General features: G+C 42.4%; 1 protein-coding gene across 2 annotated transcripts in view; it reads left to right on the forward strand.

Annotated features, from left to right (window-relative positions):
• aaas (achalasia, adrenocortical insufficiency, alacrimia) overlaps positions 1-23,197 on the forward strand; it is a 104,473-nt gene that overhangs the window by 28,892 nt on the left and 52,384 nt on the right. For both annotated transcript variants that reach the window (XM_060931708.1, XM_060931709.1), the window contains exons 3-7: positions 9,770-9,894; positions 10,131-10,186; positions 10,290-10,381; positions 10,828-10,874; positions 13,869-13,967. In XM_060931708.1, the coding sequence (XP_060787691.1) occupies positions 9,770-9,894; positions 10,131-10,186; positions 10,290-10,381; positions 10,828-10,874; positions 13,869-13,967 (419 nt within the window). The remainder of the gene's footprint in view (positions 1-9,769; positions 9,895-10,130; positions 10,187-10,289; positions 10,382-10,827; positions 10,875-13,868; positions 13,968-23,197) is intronic.

Raw genomic sequence — 23,197 nt, forward strand, 5'->3', positions numbered from 1 at the left:
CGCGAATCAGCTGAATGATCCGAGTTGAGCGCATGGCTACTTAACTGCGTACAGGCATGTAATTTCACTATGGAATGAGTTACTAAACAGAACACAGAGGAGCTGAAACACCGCGAAGCAAACAGATACACGGTATTTACATCGGAGATAACCATTTCTAGCAAAAAAAAAACCGCAACCTCGTTTTCCAGATTGAATGGAATACTTGAATGATCGGATGATACACGGACCGTTCTAGGATTACATTCCATCGGAGGCATTGGTGTGTGCAAGGCGCCGTTTCTCTTTCTGATGGGGTAAGTTTATTAATCTAAGGCTGTGTGGTTATTTTTGCATGTAACGGAGAGTGTTGTGCTTTGGTTAAGCCTAGGTCACAACCGGACGTACGATTTTTTGGCCGTGTGATTTTTGGCGTTTCCCAAATCGCTGCGTTTTTTTTTTTTTTTTGTTCACGGAGAAAGACGCGCGTTGGCCGTAAGTTTGTCTTGCAATCTGAAAAAAACATAAGCGCCCGTAGTTTTTATTTGACATGACAAAGAACCTCTGCGGCCGGTCTGTGGCTCGAAAATCAGCACATCACACGCTCGCTCTCATGCGTTTCATGCGCGCTCTCCGTGCGTTTCTTGCGTTTTTTGCGTGTAGACCGGCCGTAGGAGCACATACGGCCGGTTGTGACCGAGGCTTTACATGAAACTAGTGTTGTGTTAGTTTTGTCATCATCGTGCTATCTTTCTTTCTTACGGTGTGAGTAATTTTTCAACCACAAAACGTTAAAGTATACTTTAGGACTTATTTTTGTACTTCATAATTGTGTTGGGCATACTTTGCATGGAAGGAAAATTGACGTGGTGATCTTTGTTTACATGAAAGTAGCATCGTGCTAGCTAGTAGGGGGTAGGGCTTTCCTTAATGTCATGCAAATGAGCACCATTATGTGCCCGCCCTGCACCCAGAGTAGCTGAGATGGAAAACTTTGAGGGCGATTTTCTCTCTTTTCTGTTTTAAGAAGTATACACTTTCAAAAGGCCACACATTCTTCAAATATTGTCAGATCTCCACATGGAAGGCATCATTGGAAAGCTTAGAAACTGTACTTTCTGAATCTGTCAATAACTCAAAATGCCCCTGGGCAGACATGTGTCCCTGGATTCTGTTTTCTGACACATTTTTAAAATGAGTGGCTCTAAAGCTGGGTCATCTGTTGCTAAACCACTGAGGCAGTACCAGATAGGAGAGGAGTTGTGCAACAAGTCAGGACCATAACCAGCAGTATACGCAGTCCACAATCTGCCGCCTTCAGGAAGCAGATGAAGCCTGTTGACTTGTACTTTACTGACGTGGCTCTTGACTGATTGATCCAATTTAAAGGAATCCTTCAGCGGATTTACTCTTAAACTTATGGGTTGTTTTACAATCGGGGTACAAAGTTTGTGTCCCAGGGGTCCAAAATTCAGATTGATTGATTCAAACTGGTTCTTGTACCAGTTTTTAAGTGAAGGACAAGTTAAAGAACAGATTTCAGGTAATTTTTTGACATATGCATATGGTAGTTTTGTGTAATCCTGCTATAAGATGGGAGAAACAAATGAAGTGATTCTCGGAGAGGACTTTTTTTTTTTTTTTTGACAATTCAGAATCCACTACTTCCATAGTGCTTTTAAATACAACCCCGATTCCCAAAAAGTTGGGACAAAGTACAAATTGTAAATAAAAATGGAATGCAATGATGTGGAAGTTTCAAAATTCCATATTTTATTCAGAATAGAACATAGATGACATATCAGATGTTTAAATTGAGAAAATGTATCATTTTAAGAGAAAAATTAGGTGATTTTAAATTTCATGACAACACCACATCTCAAAAAAGTTGGGACAAGGCCATGTTTACCACTGTGAGACATCCCCTTTTCTCTTTACAACAGTCTGTAAACGTCTGGGGACTGAGGAGACAAGTTGCTCAAGTTTAGGGATAGGAATGTTAACCCATTCTTGTCTAATGTAGGATTCTAGTTGCTCAACTGTCTTAGGTCTTTTTTGTCGTATCTTCCGTTTTATGATGCACCAAATGTTTTCTATGGGTGAAAGATCTGGACTGCAGGCTGGCCAGTTCAGTACCCGGACCCTTCTTCTACACAGCCATGATGCTGTAATTGATGCAGTATGTGGTTGGGCATTGTCATGTTGGAAAATGCAAGGTCTTCCCTGAAAGAGACGTCGTCTGGATGGGAGCATATGTTGCTCTAGAACCTGGATATACCTTTCAGCATTGATGGTGTCTTTCCAGATGTGTAAGCTGCCCATGCCACACGCACTAATGCAACCCCATACCATCAGAGATGCAGGCTTCTGAACTGAGCGCTGATAACAACTTGGGTCGTCCTTCTCCTCTTTAGTCCGAATGACACGGCGTCATAAGGAACTTCATTTCCATAAAGAACTTCAAATTTTGATTCGTCTGACCACAGAACAGTTTTCCACTTTGCCACAGTCCATTTTAAATGAGCCTTGGCCCAGAGAAGACGTCTGCACTACTGGATCATGTTTAGATACGGCTTCTTCTTTGAACTATAGAGTTTTAGCTGGCAACGGCAGATGGCACGGTGAATTGTGTTCACAGATAATGTTCTCTGGAAATATTCCTGAGCCCATTTTGTGATTTCCAATCCAGAAACATGCCTGTATGTGATGCAGTGCCGTCTAAGGGCCCGAAGATCACAGGCACCCAGTATGGTTTTCCGGCCTTGACCCTTACACACAGATTCTTCCAGATTCTCTGAATCTTTTGATATTATGCACTGTAGATGATGATATGTTCAAACTCTTTGCAATTTTACACTGTCGAACTCCTTTCTGATATTGCTCCACTATTTGTCGGCGCAGAATTAGGGGGATTGGTGATCCTCTTCCCATCTTTACTTCTGAGAGCTGCTGCCACTCCAAGATGCTCTTTTTATACCCAGTCATGTTAATGACCTATTGCCAATTGACCTAATGAGTTGCAATTTGGTCCTCCAGCTGTTCCTTTTTTGTACCTTTAACTTTTCCAGCCCCTTATTGCCCCTGTCCCAACTTTTTTGAGATGTGTTGCTGTCATGAAATTTCAAATGAGCCAATATTTGGCATGAAATTTCAAAATGTCTCACTTTCAACATTTGATATGTTGTCTATGTTCTATTGTGAATACAATATCAGTTTTTGAGATTTGTAAATTATTGCATTCCATTTTTATTTACAATTTGTACTTTGTCCCAACTTTTTTGGAATCAGGGTTGTATAAGGCTGTAAGCTTTGTGTTAGTTGTCTCTAATATTTATGTCCCAATATCTTGACCACATTTTAGGATGAAAATAATCATTTTAGATATGATATTTTATATTGAAAAATTAGCTGTCTCGGAGAGGACATTTTTTTTGACACAATTACATACTAATTTGATCAAAATAGTCTGAAAACTTACTAGCATTCAACATTAAAACTTAACTATGTTTCCAATGATATGGAACCAAATATGTGTTTTATGGTATAAAGAATGATTTAAGTGCATCCCTTTTGGAGCTACCTGTGGTCAAAAAAGCACTTTTTCTAAATGACATGAGTAATTTTGCTAAATATGACACACATCGCCATACATTCACCAAAAATAACGTTATCACCAAATTCTTTTTTTGCATGGTGAATAGAGCTATCACAGGGCTACAATAAACAACCAAGTTTATTTAGTCAAGCCTTTTGATATTGAAGATAAGTGTTAAATGTGATTTTTAGCTTGCGTAGCCTGATTGTAAAACAACCCTTATGTTAAGTAAAAGCATTTGTGGATTTCAGCAGTCGAGCATTTCATTTTCAGAGACCAAATAGTTTCGTCTCGTCTTCATCCGCTTATCCGGGTCGTGGAGGCAGCAGTCTGAGCATGGAAGCCCAAACTTCCCTCTCCCCAGACACCTCGGCCAGCTCCTCGGGAAGAGCACCGAGGCGTTCCCAGGCCAGCCGAGAGAGACAGTCAGTTCCTCCAGCGTGTCCTGGGTCTTCCCTGGGGCCTCCTCCTGGGGGGACATGCCTGGAACACCTCCCCAGGGACCAAATAGTGTTCTAGAAAAATTAATTTTTATTAAAATACCAGATGAACCTCCTGCAGAAGTGAGGTATGCGATGATGTGGCTTAGTGGAAGCTTGGAGCAACTCTGCTGTTTATATCCTCCGCTTACATCGTGGTTTTGCTAGTAGAGTTTGAACGAATCCTCTAATGAGACGCTTTCATCTCCCAACAAAGAACGCTGGGTAATCTTATCTTCGAAAACAGTCTCTGTCTGGATTTCAACACTGACCGGTTCATCTGTTTGCACAGCAATATCCCTCTTTCCAGTCAATTCATGTTACGAGCACATAACTGAAACTACCATAAAATAAAACTTTGGAAATTTCAAATGATTGCGTTTCATGCAAACAGGGCTCGACGTTAACGCTTGTCCGGGACAAGTGATACTTTATGTCGGACAAGTTCATCGTCTCGGTTACTTGTCCGATCGGACAAGTGCCAAAATACGCCGATATTCGGGTTACATATCAAATTTATCAGTTTATTCACATGATTTCCAAAGCATCTCACTCGACATAGTTTTGATGAATCACCGGATGTTTCTATTCGGAAAGAGCGATGTGTGCATGCGCAATATTCCACTTGCGAAACCGGCCAATACCGCTTTCTGTATTTGAGCTGAAAAGTAAACGGTCGTTTATGATTGATTTTAATCGCGTCATACACGTGGATTTGTTGGCGGGATCATTATTCAGCTGTATATTTACGTTGAGTATGTGGTAATTTCCAAATCTTTGAATTGGCTGGGCTTGGAATGTGCGCCTGCATGCGTGTGGATTGACAGGGAGTGAGTGAGGCAGGAGTGGGGAAAGTTATCTAGGAAATACCAAGCTGTCAAATGGCTGCTAATTAGGTTACCGGCTGTATTAACTAATTAGTAATGGGAGTTTAGGGATTTGAAACATAGGGCTCTATAATTTAGATATAATTATGGATTATTTGAAATTATCTTTTTTGACCATTAAATACCATACAGGAGCTACACTGAATAATTAGACAACAACAATTAATCAGTGGAGGGTATATATTCAAAATTAATAATTTAAAAATGAAAATATATATTTTAATTTTCTGGTTTTCAATTTCTCATAAATGAATGATTGATGGAGTCCAATTGATGGAGCAGAACTCAAGGGTTGATAGATGAAGATGAATAGAAACTTTATTTGGATCCATTCATCTGTGAGTCAGTAGAGGTGTGGAGGTTTTCATAAGATATATTATCTTGTCATTCGATAACTAGATTTCAGTGTATAATAATCAGTGATTTACAGTATTAGTCAATTTTGTTATCAGTTGTTTTTATTTGTAGCATTGTTATTTGTTTCTCTTGTCCAAACTAGTGATATCTCATCAAGTCATAAATTTTATGATAAGGCCAAAAAAAAAAAAGTGTGTTTCCGGTTACGTAGATTTCAAAACTAGGGTCGGTAGGCAGGCTTTTTTTTTTTAAATTTTTTTTTCAAGATGGCTGCCATAACCTATATTTAGACAGGAATAATTTCACAAAATAATGAATTTCTTTGCAGGTCACCTGAGTTACCACCTTCTGATGAATCTGATGCAGCATGAGACACCTTTTAACATGAATTTTTCTGTAAATATAACAGCTCAATACACCATGAGAGAGAGAGAGAGCGCAGCCCCGCCCCTCTCTGCTCCCTGAGTGGAGCTTGTCGCCTTGGTAACGGTGCAGGGAAAAGACACAATATAACAAGCAATGAGCGCTTTTTCTCAGAGTTCCCTCTCCTCGAACAACACTGATTTACACGGAAACGAAAGCAGCTATTCACAAAATTCTTTCACATTGAGTGCTACAAGGCTCCCATGAACACATTAATGTAATTTTTTTGTCCCTAGTGTAAAAAATGTGGACACTAGAGCGAGTTAAAAACAAGTGACTTTTCTGATTTTGCAGTAAAAGCGCTGCCACGTTTATAATGGGAGTCTATGGGAGAGCGCGGCTGTCCTCTCCTTACTTTCAGGCTTCTCATTCAAAAACTAAATCCTATCGCTCAGGGAGACACTTGTCTTCATTCACACAATGTGTGACTACAACTTTTGAGAATTGTGTGTGTAGAGTGAAAATTGTGGCTGAGAAAACAGTTTAAATGAGAAAGTTAGAGCTTTTTTTTTTTCAAGCTGCCTACACTCTGAACTCCTGAGCGCCACTGGTGTGTAACGCCATAGACACCCATTATAAAGCCTGAATTTCTCCAGATGTGCTCATGGTGTTTGATCTGTGACTGATCAAACTGGAGCTGGAGCTGTCCCTGTATACTACAAAGAACAATGGTAGAATAAAGTCTAAACTAACCTCCCGGTGTTATCTCTGTTGCCACTCGACACTGCATCGGTGGACTTTTGGAGCTGAACGATGGGCAAATATTGTTAGCACGGCATCGTCTTTCTTTTTATTCTGGAAGCCCCCATTAATCTTTGCTTTTAATTCTGTCGATTCATCGAAATGGAATGATTCAAAATGTTCAGAGCATAAATAAGGCACCGCAGACAGATTGTTTCGAGGCCTTCCGATGGCACAAATCCATTTCTCGCGAATAGTCAGACGATTCTGGCCAGGTAAACGATGAAAAGGTATCTTTTCGTCTTTTTAGCATCATTTTGGCATTTATATGCTGTGCAATGAGGCATACTTTATTTAAAAACCTATAAATTCGGTAAACATACTTTTAAAACTAACAAAATCACGATGTAAGCGGAGGATATAAACAGCTGAGTTGCTCCAAACTTATGCTTCCCTCCGACGGCCCCGACACACTACTGCCTCCGCCGAGTGCGCGCGCACCGCATGTCGGGGCCGCGGATGAGTTACTCTCCCCTGATCAACGAAGTCGGCTGGGAATTTGTGGTTATTATCGGTACAAACAGCGCAAATCACAACTTGAATGAGTGCGGTTCAGTTTGACATTATTGCCAGTCCGTTAGATAAACATTTAATTTTATTAAAATCGAAAATTAATATTTAGAGCCTGTGGGCTACAAAAATAAGTCATTAAAGTAGCCGGCTGGACTTAATTGTGTAGTCGGCTGTATGGCCGGCAGCTGGCGCTTGTGGAAAGCCCTGATTTTCCCAGTGAGTGACAAAAACTTCCGGTTCACGCGGTTGGGTTATATGTAAAAGTCGCGACTGGGAAAAAAACAAAAAAAAAAGTTTAGGGTCGGTTGGGTAACCGGAAACACACACTTTTTTTTTTTTTTTTTGGCCTAATGTTCCTTTTTGTAATATTTGTTACTGAACTGCAGAGTACTGATCTGTGTGTATATAATGGTTATTGTTTCTGGATCTCATAGTATAGTTATTTTGTTCTTAAAACTTTATGTTCATAATTTCTACTCTACTGGAATATATTGCTTCTGAACTTCAGCATAATAATTGGTGAATTATGGTATCAGTCAGTCTGTTTTACTATGTTTTTGAACTTTTGCCTCAGTATATCAAGTATTGATTACTTTTGATTCATAGATATTATGCATATGTTGTGAATTCGGAAACAAATGCCATAAAGATTGTTGGGTTACAAATAGTTTTTGTGTTTTTCTCAAATATTTCTTCGGACAAGTCAACTTCACATTCGGACAAGTAAATTTCCTTTCAACTTGCCTGACAGGACAAGCGGTTTCAAAAGTTAATGTAGAGCCCTGGCAAAACGTTCGGAGTTAATTCTCTTATCTGGAGTATAGTCGACCGTACCTGAAGCTCAATCGAATGCTCCGTCTCTCGATCCATCGGTGATTGTTCTTTAACATTGGTGTTTTCTTTGTTAGCCATATTTTCTTCCAATATACGCTGAAGAGCCTACAACGCATCGGAATGCCGATTACAATTCAGTAGGTGAGACATCGATAATATACCAGGGATGGATCAAGACCGATGCACGTGCGGAAATGTATGTGCACCACTTGGCATCGGTCATGGGGCATTTGTTTACTTTACTGCTAGCCGCCAACATGGGCTATAACCATGCTCAACCACCAGACCGGGCCAAGCCACGGTCATAGCGGGCTGTGGCTGCTCTCTTTGGAAAGAGTTCGGCGTGCTCTATGCCCCAGTGTAAATCCATAGCCATGTGGTAAAATTAGTGAAAATCTTTCTGCAAGTGCAAATGTGCATCTCTCAGATTCTTGGGCTGGAGCTGTCCCTGTATACTACAAAGAACAATGGTAGAATAAAGTCTAAACTAACCTCCCGGTGTTATCTCTGTTGCCGCTCGACACTGCATCGGTGGACTTTTGGAGCTGAACGATGGGCAAATATTGTTAGCACGGCATCGTCTTTCTTTTTATTCTGGAAGCCCCCATTAATCTTTGCTTTTAATTCTGTCGATTCATCGAAATAGGATGATTCAAAATGTTCAGAGCATAAATAAGGCACCGCAGACAGATTGTTTCGAGGCCTTCCGATGGCACAAATCCATTTCTCGCGAATAGTCAGACGATTCTGGCCAGGTAAATGATGAAAAGGTATCTTTTCGTCTTTTTAGCATCATTTTGGCATTTATATGCTGTGCAATGAGGCATACTTTATTTAAAAACCTATAAATTCGGTAAACATACTTTTAAAACTAACAAAATCACGATGTAAGCGGAGGATATAAACAGCTGAGTTGCTCCAAACTTCCACTAAGCCATCGTCATCGCATACCTCACTTCTGCGGGAGGCCCGTCTGGCATTTTAATAAAAAAAATATATATTTTCTAGAACACTATTTGGTCTCCGAAAATGAATGTTTGATTGTCGAAATCAAGTAATACTTTTACTGAACATAAGTTTAAGAGTAAATCTGCTGGAGGATCCCTTTAAAGGAGAACTGAAGGCAATTTTTTTTATCATCAAAATTCTATTTCATTTTTATTAAATATAGGAATGCATTTCTGACAGCTATTTTGTCACTGCTATAGCAAGTTGAGTGTTTGAAATATGCTCTGTAATATATCAGTCCATATGCCAAAGCAATGGCTGTAAACGAGATTCGTTGAGACCTGTGCAAGGCATCGTAGGACGGAAGTAAAACGTACAGCGGAAATCACATTGACCAACATCTGCCAACGTTGTCAAAAGACGCGCGCGCCCTCTTTTGAATGCTGATGTAATCAAGCCGGAAGTTTTGTTTGTTTTGATAGCAATCAGGAAAGTTTGAAAAAAGTAGGCAGTAATCGTCATTTAAACTCGTTTTTGTGCAATATTTCATTTGGAAAGCAGTTTTCAAAATGGCGGCGCTGACGCTTCACGTTTCGAAGTCTCGCACAAGTCTCGTGAAGATCGCGCGGATAAGCGACGCCTGCCGTGGACCAAACAACCTAAATTCAACACGGCTAAAAACTGAATAGGCCGATAAATATAATATTTAATTGCAATTAATTGCCGATACGAGTCACGATATAAGGTTACTAAAACCAAAAACGTAACTGAATAACACTTTAATAAATAAAGCGAGTTTAAAAGTGACTTCAGTTCCCCTTTAAGAGTGGTGGAACTACCTGAACTAACTGCTAGTAACCTGCCTACCATTCAGTGCGCTCATGATTTACTGACAATAAGAGCAGCCTAGTCTTAAGTCAAACTGTTAACTAATTCTTTTTTCTTGTTAAACGAACCAGTACCCATTTAAAATAACTTTTGACACTAACAAATTATCTGTTGATATCTCTTAGCACTGGACTCCTAGGCTTCATTTTCCAAGGGAAAATCTGAAACCGCACAGTCGCCTAGAGAGCAGCAGCAAAGCAGCCTTCCTGGATCACAGAGATACTTTGTGGATGAGAAGCGCTGGAGCCTGGTACACATGCACTTACACACACGCGCGCGCGCACACACAACCTCCAGGAATTTCAGAAATAGAAGAAAGTAATGCAGATTTAATGGCTAAGGAATATAGGTGATGTTTTGGTAAAGTAGCAGCTTTCAACAATATATTACTGTTTTATTTCACAATAAAAATCCCAGTTTTGAGCAGTAAGTCGCTCTGCGATCCAAGACCTTGATTTTGCTTGTGTTCTCCGACTCCCTTTGTAGGCGTGATGCTGGTCTTACTGGTCTATTAGATGAAATCACTAACAGTTCTGAAGAAGGTGTGAGATTTATCGCTGCATGTCCTGACTACTCATCCGTTTTGATTGAATCCTGTTCTCATCTGTCAGACTGAAGATATTGAAGTGTTTGTGTTTCCCACAGTACCCAAGTGGCTGACGTTGAGTTCCGGATGCGTTTTGGCTCTTCTGCGATGGATGTCTTCATTTCACTGTTCTCTGTTTCCACATCTGAAGGTGGGTGGTGCTTCATCCAGCACTCTGACATTAATTGGATATTGTTTTCCTTTTTCAGTCTGGTTTCCATCTTGATGTATAGGTAACACAGGTTTGTTGAAATTGTTTCAGCAGCCTTGAATTATTTGAATGAAATGTAGCACTGACAATCATTCATGTACAAAAAGTCGTCTTTTTTTATTTTATATAAGATAACGTGAACTTTGCATGACACAGTTAGGTATTTTGCTATGATTATGCAGTGGAAATGTATAAAAATAGGTAGCAGGCAAGCAAGACATGTAAACATGATTGAGCTCTTTTTAGACTGTATAAGTGAGCTAAGCACTGCTTCATTTTGTTCATTGCCTCCACCTCATGAATTAGTTTTAGATATCCAGACACTTTGTTTGCCTTTTGTTTATTACTCATACAAAGCTAATTTTGATTACTGTCATCTTTATCAGTTAAGTGGTGAGGAGATGGTCACGGAATTTTCACAAGTATTGGGCTGGTAAGAATTTAAATGACTTTATACACTTTATTTTTTTTAACCAAATAGATTTTTGTTGTGGTATTTAAATTTTGTGTTTATTCCAATTTGCTTTTATACTATTATACATTTTAAAGTGAATTTAATATCCCTAAAACCACACTTTTTTTTTTTTTTCCTTGTACAAAGCAACAATCATTACGTTGATCTGACCATGTTTTCGAACCATAGCCAGGGTTTTCATTAGTATAGAAAACAACAGATGAAATGTGAAAAGTAACAGATTAGGCCGGGGGTCATGGGGGGCGCTTAGGCCCTTATGTGGGTCCAGGGCAACGCCCTGGTGGGGGGGCAAAGCCCGCCTGCCCCTCGCCGAAAAAGAATTTCTCAATTTCTAACAGCCAATCGTTAGCTCTCCATGATCCATCTGAAATATATATTCTATAAATATATATAACAAATTACACCAAGTATTTTCTTAACCTTACAAACCTTTGCTGATTAGAATTCAGAGTCTGTACAATCGGTGTCTGACCAGTGGGTGGGGGGCCAGGGAGACGAAGTCCCCCCTGAAGCTGATGGACTTTGGGCTTTTTTGACAGTGAAACTGGCCAATAAATGGATAGGAAATGCTAAATCATTGTTAAAATTATTTTGCAAAAAATTAACGCATTCTTACAGTACATATCATCTTCATTGTCAATGTGAGACTCATTTGACATTTCAGTTGAGACTGATGCGCCTGTTGCGCATCCCTGAATTATTTTTTTCTGTGTGAGAAAAATAAATGAACTCCCATGCATAAACACAATACCCAATTACAATAAATGCATACATTTTTAACAATACATATACTGTTAATTGGGTGAAACCACTCCAATCCATGCATGAGCTGGTACGCGTGCCCGAGATTAGCACTACAAAGCCACCCCAGCCTCCATTGTTGGGGTCCTTTGATCCAGGAACCCGGAAGTAAAGAACCACTCAGTGCGTTTACATGCACATAAAGAAAATCGAATTTCTGCCGTAGCTCGACTGAAATCGAAGTTCTAAATGCCATGGATACACCTTAGCTCGGCTGAAATCGAACCGAACTGGATTTCTCGTAATCGAGCTACGCGACCTAGATTATGCGATTGTAGCCAAGCTACTTAGTGCATGTAAACCCTGTCGAGCTACGTAGTCAAGCTACTTACTTCAGCACTGCCCCTTCCGGGAGTGACGAGACCACAGGCGGGAAACACAACAGCCTCGGTCGGCATGACAACAGTAGTAGTAGCGAGCAGCAGAAGAGGTCAGGAGGAACAACATCTCTCGATGTTTCTGTCCTCGTCGTCATTCTTCTTGTGAACACGGAACTGATAACTTTGTTTATACTCTTGAATAGCTCTTCTTCATGACGACAACCGGAAGTGTACCAACACGATGGGGCGTGTAGCACCACCTGTGGCTCGGGTGCACAATGTACCTCACACAATAGCTCGATTTCCTTGTGTGCATGTAGGATTGGATTTCTCTGGCACCCCTGCTGGAACCCTTAGCTCGATTACCGACAGTAGCTCGATTTGGATGTGCATGTAAACGCACTGACTGAAGCAACGGGAAAATGCAGCTCTCACCTAATTCTGGCCAGAATTATAACGTGGCGGTGCGCCACTTTAAAAGCGTCCGTGGAGAACAGTGCTGGGCATTTTCTGCGAGACTTGCCAGTTTTTTCTGCGAAGCCGAAATCGAACAGCGTTCGCTTTCATTTTTTCATGGTCGTCGTCACGCCATATCATACAGGATAGGGTCGCCATCTTGCCATGTGGGAACCACGTGATGCGCTATAATTTAATACGCGCTAAATGATTGGATGATATAATAAGGATTAGCCAATCGGTTCCCACCTTTTATCTAGTCACATGTACACAGCCTCAGCAACCAAACGGCACACAAGTAACGGCATTCCTTATCAAAGAAGTCCGACGAGGAAGTTTGAACAATCACGGGAAAATTGCATTTGGCCGAAAAACAACCGATTCAGACGTCATTACAACCGATGATTTTGATCGGCAATCGGTTACTAATGAAAACCCTGCATCGCTGATTCAAAAGGCCATAAATTAATGGAAAATCAATAAGATCAACTGATTTTCACGGAATCTGCTGAGACTGAACCGGAAGATCCCGAAGGGGTGCATGACGTCACATGTGTAGCAAATATCCAGGTATGAGTTTCGTTCATGTGCACAGCAGTGGTTAGACCAGTCTCGGTATGGAATCACATTCTGGAGAGAATTCTGATAGTGATTGGGATTCTTATGTGTTGGATGAAGGGGCAGATGATTAGTTTTTTCTCTTCTGGCCTGTCATCTGTTCCATCAAGAACACCTGTCCTTCATAGCAGTTCTTGTTGAAATGCTGCTCACAAATTCCCACTTGACTCTTCTCCAGTGGCGACACGAAATCTGCCCGCTTGGTTTGCACAAACCTCACCCACTATCGCTTTAGATTAGTGTCGTTCCTCTGAAATTCGTGAACTCAGTGTCCTGTTGGATATGAATTTGAACATCCGAACACAACGCAGCGCTTTCCTATCGTTATTTTTGTAAAATTCCTTCAGCAATATCTAATTTCAGCGAGTAAACAAGCAGATGAACAGAAATGACCCAGATAACCGGGGTTACACGTGTGACGTCATGCGAGATTAGCCCTGGGGCAAGGCTGCCTTTTTACGGGGTCTGGATGCCGCGATTTATCTCTAGTTTTGTGCTTGATGATAAAATAAATAATATAAATTATTTCCCCCCTGCTTTATTAATTAATTTTGGTCATTACTAATGATATATATTCATAATAAGGCATTACATACGCTTTAAGACTATTGTACACATTATTGTACGTCTTAAGAGTACATCCATATACCCAATTGAAGGTTGAAGGTCATTTGCCTGCCGAATTTAGTTTTGTGACCTGTATATGTCCTTAAGTGTTGCGTATAAATAAATGTCTTTTTTTTTTTTTTTTTGTAAGGTCTGATAGTGCCATCCGGAGCTTTGCATGGCATCCTCACACAGACAAGTTTGCAGTAGCCCTCTTGGATGATTCCATCAAGATCTACAACTCTCGGAGGTACACCAAGTGGCAGAGACGGGGAATCGAGTTGGCGACTTGAACTCCAGTCGTGCGCGCACACACTGACTTGAAACTCGTCTTCAAAAGAATTGAGATTCGACCCGGACTCGTGAACATTTCTGTTTTTGGTGCATCAACATGAAATTATCTCGCAAATTGAATGTTCGTCCTCTCTTAATATCATGCATAGCTTTGCACGTGCACGCACACGGCCGCAGATGACTGTAAGCTTCAGCATTGCCAGCAGGAGCTCTGTGACCGTGGAGATGTCATCTGCAGCTGCTGTGCCATTTGTGATGCGCTTTGGCTGTAATGCCTTTACACAAGGCCCAAACAAAAGAATGGCTAACTGCAAGGTGTGTGGTATCAAAATAAAAGGACACATCAGAGTTGATCAGGCACCTCAGAACACACCCGGAGAGGTCAATCAGTTGGTGATGACAGGCAGTTAATGATAGTGCTCAGGGTTTTTTCTAGAAAAATTTAGTATGAGGGTGCTCACCATGGCGAGGGAGCGAAGCGACGGGGGGATGGTGCCGGTTGTCCATCTCCCCCCCCCGCTGTGCGAAGCCTTTGAAAAATTGAGGCTACAATGGGACATTGAGGCTATCTGAGAGGGAAATCGTAACACATTGTCTGTCAACATTGAAAAAGAAATAATCTTCTTCTGCCCCGGACAGTCTTTGGCTTTCTTCCGTTTCGTGCCGCAGGATGACATCTTTAAATGCCCAAGTGTCAACAAAAACAACTCACGAACTACTTCTGTCAAAAGCTCCCGCAACGGTGGGTGAAAGGTCATTCAGTCTCGAGAAATATCGCTCTACAAGTCAGCTGACCTTGTATGTAACCCATGTCAAATCTCGCGAGAGCAGCCGCGACAAGTAAACAACTAAACATGGCGCCTCAGTCTGGAAAACGCCAATTCGGATCGTTTTTGCACCGTCTGGCGGTGTATCTACTATGATTGGAATATTTTTGGAGTAATTATAACGTATTTGATGATCAGACACATTGTCACGTGGTGTTGCTGGGATGTTTTCACGGAGAAAAAATCGTTTTGAGAAAGATTGTATGTTGTGCAGTAGCATATGTGACTTGGGGTTCAATTGGCATTTCGGTAAGGGGGCGCACGCCGAGAGTAAGAGGGCGCAGCGCCCCTGTTCCCCGGTTTAGACGAAAGCCTGGTGCTAGTTAACAAACATCACAGCATCAGCTATTGAACATTAGCTTGTTGCTAGCTTTGTAGCTAAGGGAGGTTAACGTGGTTAGACTGGTGTTTGCTGAATATTTTGAAAAGATGAGTGAATTTTTGTTGTCATAGAGTACTGGCTTTGCCATAACTACAAAAAAGGGTCGGGTAATTCATCCATGTTCTGCTCCCGTCATCTGCTGGCTAAGTTCAAAGTGTTTGTCATATGCACAGTAAGGACATGTCCTCTTGCACAATGAAATTCTTAGTTTGCTGTCCACCATGGATGCCAATTACAAATAAGTAAATAGGCGGAAGAAGTAATACAAAGTAAAGGCAATACAGGTAGTCGTCAACTTACGACTGCGTTTGGTTACGACTGACCGGTCGTAAACCGATCTGGTCGTAAGTCGGCCTATGTTAAATGAACGTAAGTATATTGTGATATTGTAATCATCTTAAAGTCTTATTTTATCAACATTTTCTTATTTCATTACCGTGGCTCATTATTTGGTTTAAGTCAAACACTGCATACTACACTGCGTACAGTACAATTCGTTTAATATGTGCAAAACAAAAAATACGAAATACAGGTGTGGAAAAATAGAAAACATTTTAGTTTGAAACGTAGCAAAATACAAAACTTAGTGACTGCTGACATCACTGGTGCTTGGCTGTGGGTCGTCTACGTCCTCAGCTGTTGCAGCGCTCGGGCTGGCAGGAGGATTTGCTCATTTCGTAAACCAGGAGCTGGGGTGGAAACTGTCGTACGCAGCGAGAGGCTGGATGCTGGGCGCTGCCAGGAGCTGGGGTGGAAACTGTCGTGCGCTCAGCTGGGAAACACTCGCCAGTCATAACCAGACGGTCGTAAAGTCGATCGGTCGTAAGCTGCATAGGTCACAAGTCGACAACTACCTGTATAGTGCAAAAACACCCAGTATAGTACAAAATAAAGGTAAATGTAATGCAAAATAGGTAGTGTATACAAAAATGAGGCAACGATCGGACGTAGCAGCAGAAGGGCAATAATGTGTAAACAATGTAACCAGATGTAAACAGTCAAGGAACAGCAGCAAAAAGGGCAGTAATGTGTAAACAGATGTGAACGGTCAAGGACAGTTTACAAGGGAGGTAGTCCATGGTTATAGACTCCTGTCAGCTGTTCAGGAGTCTGATGGCGGTGGGAAAGAAAGAGTTCGTTAGTCTGACAGTCTTGTATTTCACACGTCTGTACCTCCAGCCTGAGGGTAGAAGTGCGAACAGTCCGTGCTGGGGGTGGGTGGGGTCTTTGAGGGTGGACTCTGCGGTGGTAGACGCTCTGCAGAGAGGACAGTGGAGTTTTGGTGATCCTCTCGGCAGTAGTCAGGCTAACGTTAAACCGAGAGAAAGACCATGTTAATTATTAACGTTGGCTACCTATACCAAACAGCTGTCGGCGCCGATACTATACGCTAATGGATGAGACACGTAAGGAAAGATCGTGTCCATAATGTCAGCAGGTTTGGATATGATGCTTTGGCCTGATGTAGACATTGTAGAAATTTGAGAATCCCTCAGTTTGGATTTGCTGCCGAGTCGTGTCGAGTCATGCTGCTCGGTGGAGAAGTGCTATAATTTCAAGGTAGAGTTGGAAAGGGTTCAGAGAGGTGAAAGTGCAGTGATCACAGCTGGTGATGTACTGGAGAATCTTTTTATGTGGTGTTTGGGATCATTCCAGTAGTGAAGACAAAAAAAAAATAGTTTTATGCATAGAAAAATGGTTCTATTTACAGTGGGGCAAAAAAGTATTTAGTCAGTCACCAATTGTGCAAGTTCTCCCACTTAAAAAGATGAGAGAGGCCTGTAATTTTCATCATAGGTATACCTCAACTATGAGAGACAAAATGAGAAAAAAAAATCCAGAAAATCACATTGTCTGTCTGATTTTTAAAGAATTTATTTGCAAATTATGGTGGAAAATAAGTATTTGGTCAATAGCAAAAGTTCATCTCAATACTTTATATACCCTTTGTTGGCAATGACAGAGGTCAAACGTTTTCTGTAAGAGCAATTCCAGCGTTATGGACGTGACACTTGAACTCAAAATGGCAACAAATGACCCAGTGCATGTTTTATTGTCTCCCAGTATTTAAACAGGTGTTGCATATTTTAAGGCCGTACCATACTGGAGAAGTGATAGAACAAGAACAATTCCCATAGTACATCTAGGGCATGCCAGAAAACGCCAATAAAAGATGCGTTATGGACGTGACAGAAAAAGTATCACTTTTCTTGGGTGACACTACATTTTTATCAAACTCTGTGAAATTGTAAACCTAATGTCGAAATGGAGATATCTGTTTGATAGAGGGGTCCAAGGTGAATATTAAAAAATCTTTGTTTAAAATATTTTGTATTTCATGCAGAGTTTCGGAAGGAAAAGTCAGCGTTATGGATGTGACGAAATTCCGTTACGGATGTGACGCGTCTGAAATAGACATGGCATATGTTTAGAAAATCAGCAATTTAACCACCATAACCCTTTGAAAAACTCTCTAAATATCAGCTAAAACTATCAAAGTTCTTAAATAATATTTAGGATGGCTATTGTTTCGCTGTTTTGTGGATTTTAGCATACATTTCTGTGGCTTGTGGCAATAATATAGAATTGTACATGATCAAAGTTGATTTTAGCTTGGGGTTTACATTATAAGAAAAGACTGACAGTGACATATTAGGTTGGTTACAAATTGGTTCAACTTATTCACGTCTGTAAAATACAGGCCTAGGTGATATCTCTGGGAGTGGTTTTGATGTATTACGTGTTGCTTTATTTTTGCATGGTGAGGTTGACATTTACATGGAATTGCCCGTAAGTCTTCACAAGGTTTTCACACACTGTTGCTGGTATTTTGGCCCATTCCTCCATGCAGATCTCCTCTAGAGCAGTGATGTTTTGGGGCTGTCGCTGGGCAACACAGACTTTCAACTCCCTCCAAAGATTTTCTATGGGGTTGAGATCTGGAGACTGGCTAGACCACTCCAGGACCTTGAAATGCTTCTTACGAAGCCACTCCTTCGTTGCCCGGGCGGTGTGTTTGGGATTATTGTCATGCTGAAAGACCCAGCCACGTTTCATCTTCAATGCCCTTGCTGACGGAAAGAGGTTTTCACTCAAAATCTCACGATACATGGCCCCATTAATTCTTTCCTTTACACGGATCAGTCGTCCTGGTCCCTTTGCAGAAAAACAGCCCCAAAGCATGATGTTTCCACCCCCATGCTTCACAGTAGGTATGGTGTTCTTTGGATGCAACTCAGCATTCTTTCTCCTCCAAACACAAGTTGAATTTTTACCAAAAAGTTCTATTTTGGTTTCATCTGACCATATGACATTCTCCCAATCCTCTTCTGGATCATCCAAATGCTCTCTAGCAAACTTCAGACGGGCCTGGACATGTACTGGCTTAAGCAGGGGGACACGTCTGGCACTGCAGGATTTGAGTCCCTGGCGGCGTAGTGTGTTACTGATGGTAGCCTTTGTTACTTTGGTCCCAGCTCTCTGCAGGTCATTCACTAGGTCCCCCCATGTGGTCCTGGGATTTTTGCTCACCGTTCTTGTGATCATTTTGACCCCACGGGGTGAGATCTTGCGTGGAGCCCCAGATTGAGGGAGATTATCAGTGGTCTTGTATGCCTTCCATTTTCTAATAATTGCTCCCACAGTTGATTTCTTCACACCAAGCTGCTTACCTATTGCAGATTCAGTCTTCCCAGCCTGGTGCAGGTCTACAATTTTGTTTCTGGTGTCCTTTGACAGCTCTTTGGTCTTGGCCATAGTGGAGTTTGGAGTGTGACTGTTTGAGGTTGTGGACAGGTGTCTTTTATACTGATAACGAGTTCAAACAGGTGCCATTAATACAGGTAACGAGTGGAGGACAGAGGAGCCTCTTAAAGAAGCAGCTACAGGTCTGTGAGAGCCAGAAATCTTGCTTGTTTGTAGGTGACCAAATACTTATTTTACAGAGGAAGTTACCAATTATGGGTGGTGGTCCCTCTTTTTAAGAAAGGGGACCGGAGAGTGTGCTCCAATTACAGGGGAATCACACTTCTCAGCCTCCCAGGGAAAGTTTACTCCAGGGTACTGGAGAGGAGAATTCGACCAATAGTCGAACCTCAGATCCAGGAGGAACAATGCGGTTTTCGTCCTGGTCGCGGAACACTGGACCAGCTCTATACCCTTCATAGGGTGCTCGAGGGTTCATGGGAGTTTGCCCAACCAGTCCACATGTGCTTTGTGGATCTGGAGAAGGCATTCGACCGTGTCCCCCGTGGTATTCTGTGGGGGGTGCTTCGGGAGTATGGGGTTCGGGGCTCTTTGCTAAGGGCTGTCCGGTCCCTGTATGAACAGAGCAGGAGTCTGGTTCGCATTGCCGGCAGTAAGTCAGACCTGTTCCCAGTGCATGTTGGACTCCGTCAGGGCTGCCCGTTGTCACCGGTTCTGTTCATAATTTTTATGGACAGAATTTCTAGGCGCAGCCAGGGGCCGGAAGGAATCCTGTTTGGGAACCACAGGATTTCATCTCTGCTTTTTGCGGATGATGTTGTCCTGTTGGCTTCTTCAAACCAGGACCTTCAGCATGCACTGGGGCGGTTTGCAGTCGAGTGTGAAGCAGCTGGGATGAGAATCAGCACCTCCAAGTCCGAGGCCATGGTTCTCGACCGGAAAAGGGTGGCTTGCCCTCTCCAGGTTGGTGGAGAAGTCCTGCCTCAAGTGGAGGAGTTTAAGTATCTCGGGATCTTGTTCACGAGTGAGGGAAGGATGGAGCGTGAGATCGACAGGCGGATCGGTGCAGCCTCCGCAGTGATGCGGTCGCTTTACCGGTCCGTCGTGGTGAAGAAGGAGCTGAGCCAAAAGGCGAAGCTCTCAATTTACCAGTCGATCTACGTTCCGACTCTCACCTATGGTCATGAGCTTTGGGTAATGACAGAAAGAACAAGATCGCGGATACAAGCGGCTGAAATGAGTTTCCTTCGCAGGGTGGCTGGGCGCTCCCTTAGAGATAGGGTGAGAAGCACAGTCACTCGGGAGGAGCTCAGAGTAGAGCCGCTGCTCCTCCACATCGAGAGGAACCAGCTGAGGTGGCTCGGGCATCTTTTTCGGATGCCTCCTGGACGCCTCCCTGGGGAGGTGTTCCAGGCATGTCCCCCCGGGAGGAGGCCCCGGGGAAGACCCAGGACACGCTGGAGGGACTATGTCTCTCGGCTGGCCTGGGAACGCCTCGGTGTTCTTCCCGAGGAGCTGGCCGAGGTGTCTGGGGAAAGGGAAGTTTGGGCTTCCATGCTTAGACTGCTGCCTCCGCGACCCGGTCCTGGATAAGCGGAAGAAGACGAGACGAGACGAGAAGTTACCAATTAATTCATTAAAAATCCACCAATGTGATTTCCTGGATTCTTTCCCCCCATTCTGTCTCTCATAGTTGAAGTGTACCTATGATGAAAATTACAGGCCTCTCTCATCTTTTTAAGTGGGAGAACTTGCACAATTGGTGGCTGACTAAATACTTTTTTGCCCCACTGTAGCTCCTAATCACCGGGGGGAAGTGAGAATCACCTGGATACTTTGATGCATGCTGAGACCTTTCAGCAAAATCACAGTGATATTGTATGAGACAATAGTTGGTAAAAATACTTCTGTTGTACAGCCATCTCTGTGAACGGGCAGCGTACAGTTCGTGTCCTCTCTACTCGGTATGTGGTGCTTGTCTCTCGTTCTCTCTGCCAACCATTTTTCTTTGACTTTTGTCACCTCCAAGCATTCCACATCTCTTGATATCTCGCCAACTGCAGGCCTGTGGCTACATCCTGCTAGATTTCTTTGGATGGAACACATATGGCCTTGTCTCCCTGACAGCCACTGCCATCAGAATAATTCTGTATTCAGTTGGCGACACGGTGGTGTAGTGGTTAGCACGGTCACCTCACAGCAAGAAGGTTCTAGGTTCTGTGTGGAGTTTGCATGTTCTCCCTGTGTCCACATGGGTTTCCCCCGGGCGCTCCGGTTTCCCCCACAATCCAAAGACATGCAGTTAGGTTAACGTGGGGCGGCTTTGGGCTGAGGTGCCCTTGAGCAAGGTACCTGACCCCTGACTGCTCCCCGGGCGCTCTGGTGTGGCTGCCCACTGCTCTGTGTGCGCGTGTGTGTTCACTGCTTCAGATGGGTTAAATGCAGAGGATGAATTTCACTGTGCTTGAAGTGTGCATGTGACAAAGGTTTCTTCTTCAGTTGGTATGGTCTGAGACAGCCATGTGCATCCAGAGGTGGTAGCCCTGTTCTGGGAAAGGTTTGGCAAGGCACAGGTTGGACCTCTTGGCCAGTACCAGGTCAACACTGTACAAAGCTGGACAGCATGCTGGAACAGGATTTTCTGGACACAGCTGGCCTCACTCACTATTATTTGTTTTTGGACTACACTGGTGGCTTCCTCCCTGAGCAAGCCTGTCAGAAATTGACAGAGATTTGGCACACTCTTCCAGGTTGTCTGTGCCTGTGGGTTTGGCCCCTTGGAATGACACTTCAACTAAGGAATGTGTGTCCTGAGATATCATTAATGTACAGTGTAAAGTTTGTGTGCACTGATTGAGTGTTTTGTATTTGGTGCATTTGGTTCAACTGTGGTTTAGCACACGACTTTGAGCGCAGAGGCTAATGCTACATATTTGGCTAACCTCTAGAGGTTTGGACCCTTGGTTGAGCGAAGCATGGTGTGTAACGTTCAGAGCATAGTCTGTAGACGTTACTCTGCAAAACTGCATATTTGTTTGCAACCATGTTACGTGAATAATTTTTTTGTATTCTTTAGTTTTCACGGTGCTCAGTGTCTGGTGTTTGATTGTGGCTCAGGTGGATAAGGCGCCATACCATAAATCCAGAGACCCGGGTTTGATTCTGACCTGAGGTCATTTCCTGATCCCTCCCTGTCTCTCTCTCTCCTGCTCATTTCCTGTCTCTACACTGTCCTATCCAATAAAGGTGAAAAAAAGCCCCCAAAAAATGTAAAAAAAAAAAAATGCATATGCACCTGTCAGAGACTCTGCTGCTGTTCTTAAAGGAGAACTGAAGGCATTTTTTTATCATCAAAATTATATTCCTCTCATTTTTATTAAATATAGGAATGCATTTCTGATAGCTATTTTGTCACTGCTATAGCAAGTTATGAGTGTTTGAAATATGTTCTGTAATATATCAGTCTGTTGAGACCTGCGCAAGACATTGTAGGACGGAAGTAAAGCGTACAGCGGAAATCAAAGTGGCCAACATCTGCCGACGTCTTCAAAAGACGCGCATGCCCTCTTTCGAACGCTGACGTAATCAAGCCGGAAGTTTCGTTTGTTTTGATAGCAATCAGGAAAGTTTGAAAAAAGCAGGCAGTAATAGTTATTTAAACTCGTTTTTGGGCAACATTTCGTTTGGAAAACAGTTTTCAAAATGGCAGCACTGACACTTCACGTTTCAAAATCTCACACAAGTCTCGTGAAGGTTGCGCGGATAAGCGACGCCTACCGTGGACCAGACGAACTAAATTCAACATGGCTAAAAACTGAATAGGCTGATAAATATAATATTTAATTGCAATTAGTTGGCAATACGAGTCACGATTATAAGGTTACTAAAACCGAAAACGTAATTGAATGACACGTTAATGAAGCAATAAAGCAAGTTTAAAAATGACTTCAAAAGCAAATTAAAAAAAATCAGCACTGGATAAAAACCTTATATCTTGTGCAAATAAAGATAAAAATGTCATTGTCCATTGGTCAAGTGTTTTGAGACACGTTACCTTGCACTTCTGATCAGATTTCCTGTGGTGGTACACGTTCGTCGTATATCATACAGATGCAAAAGTCCTCAAACGTCAGGTCGATGCATTACCATATTCTCTTAAGTATTGAGCGCCGCTTCGCGGCTGGGGAGCTCTGCTAATATCCACTTAGTCTTCGAAAGTGATGAATGTTATTGAAAACAGAAGTGAAGCTTTTATTTAAAAAAAAAAAAGTA

The sequence above is a fragment of the Neoarius graeffei genome, chromosome 10 (assembly GCF_027579695.1).
Source record: "Neoarius graeffei isolate fNeoGra1 chromosome 10, fNeoGra1.pri, whole genome shotgun sequence".
In the NCBI taxonomy this organism is placed as follows: Eukaryota; Metazoa; Chordata; class Actinopteri; order Siluriformes; family Ariidae; genus Neoarius; species Neoarius graeffei.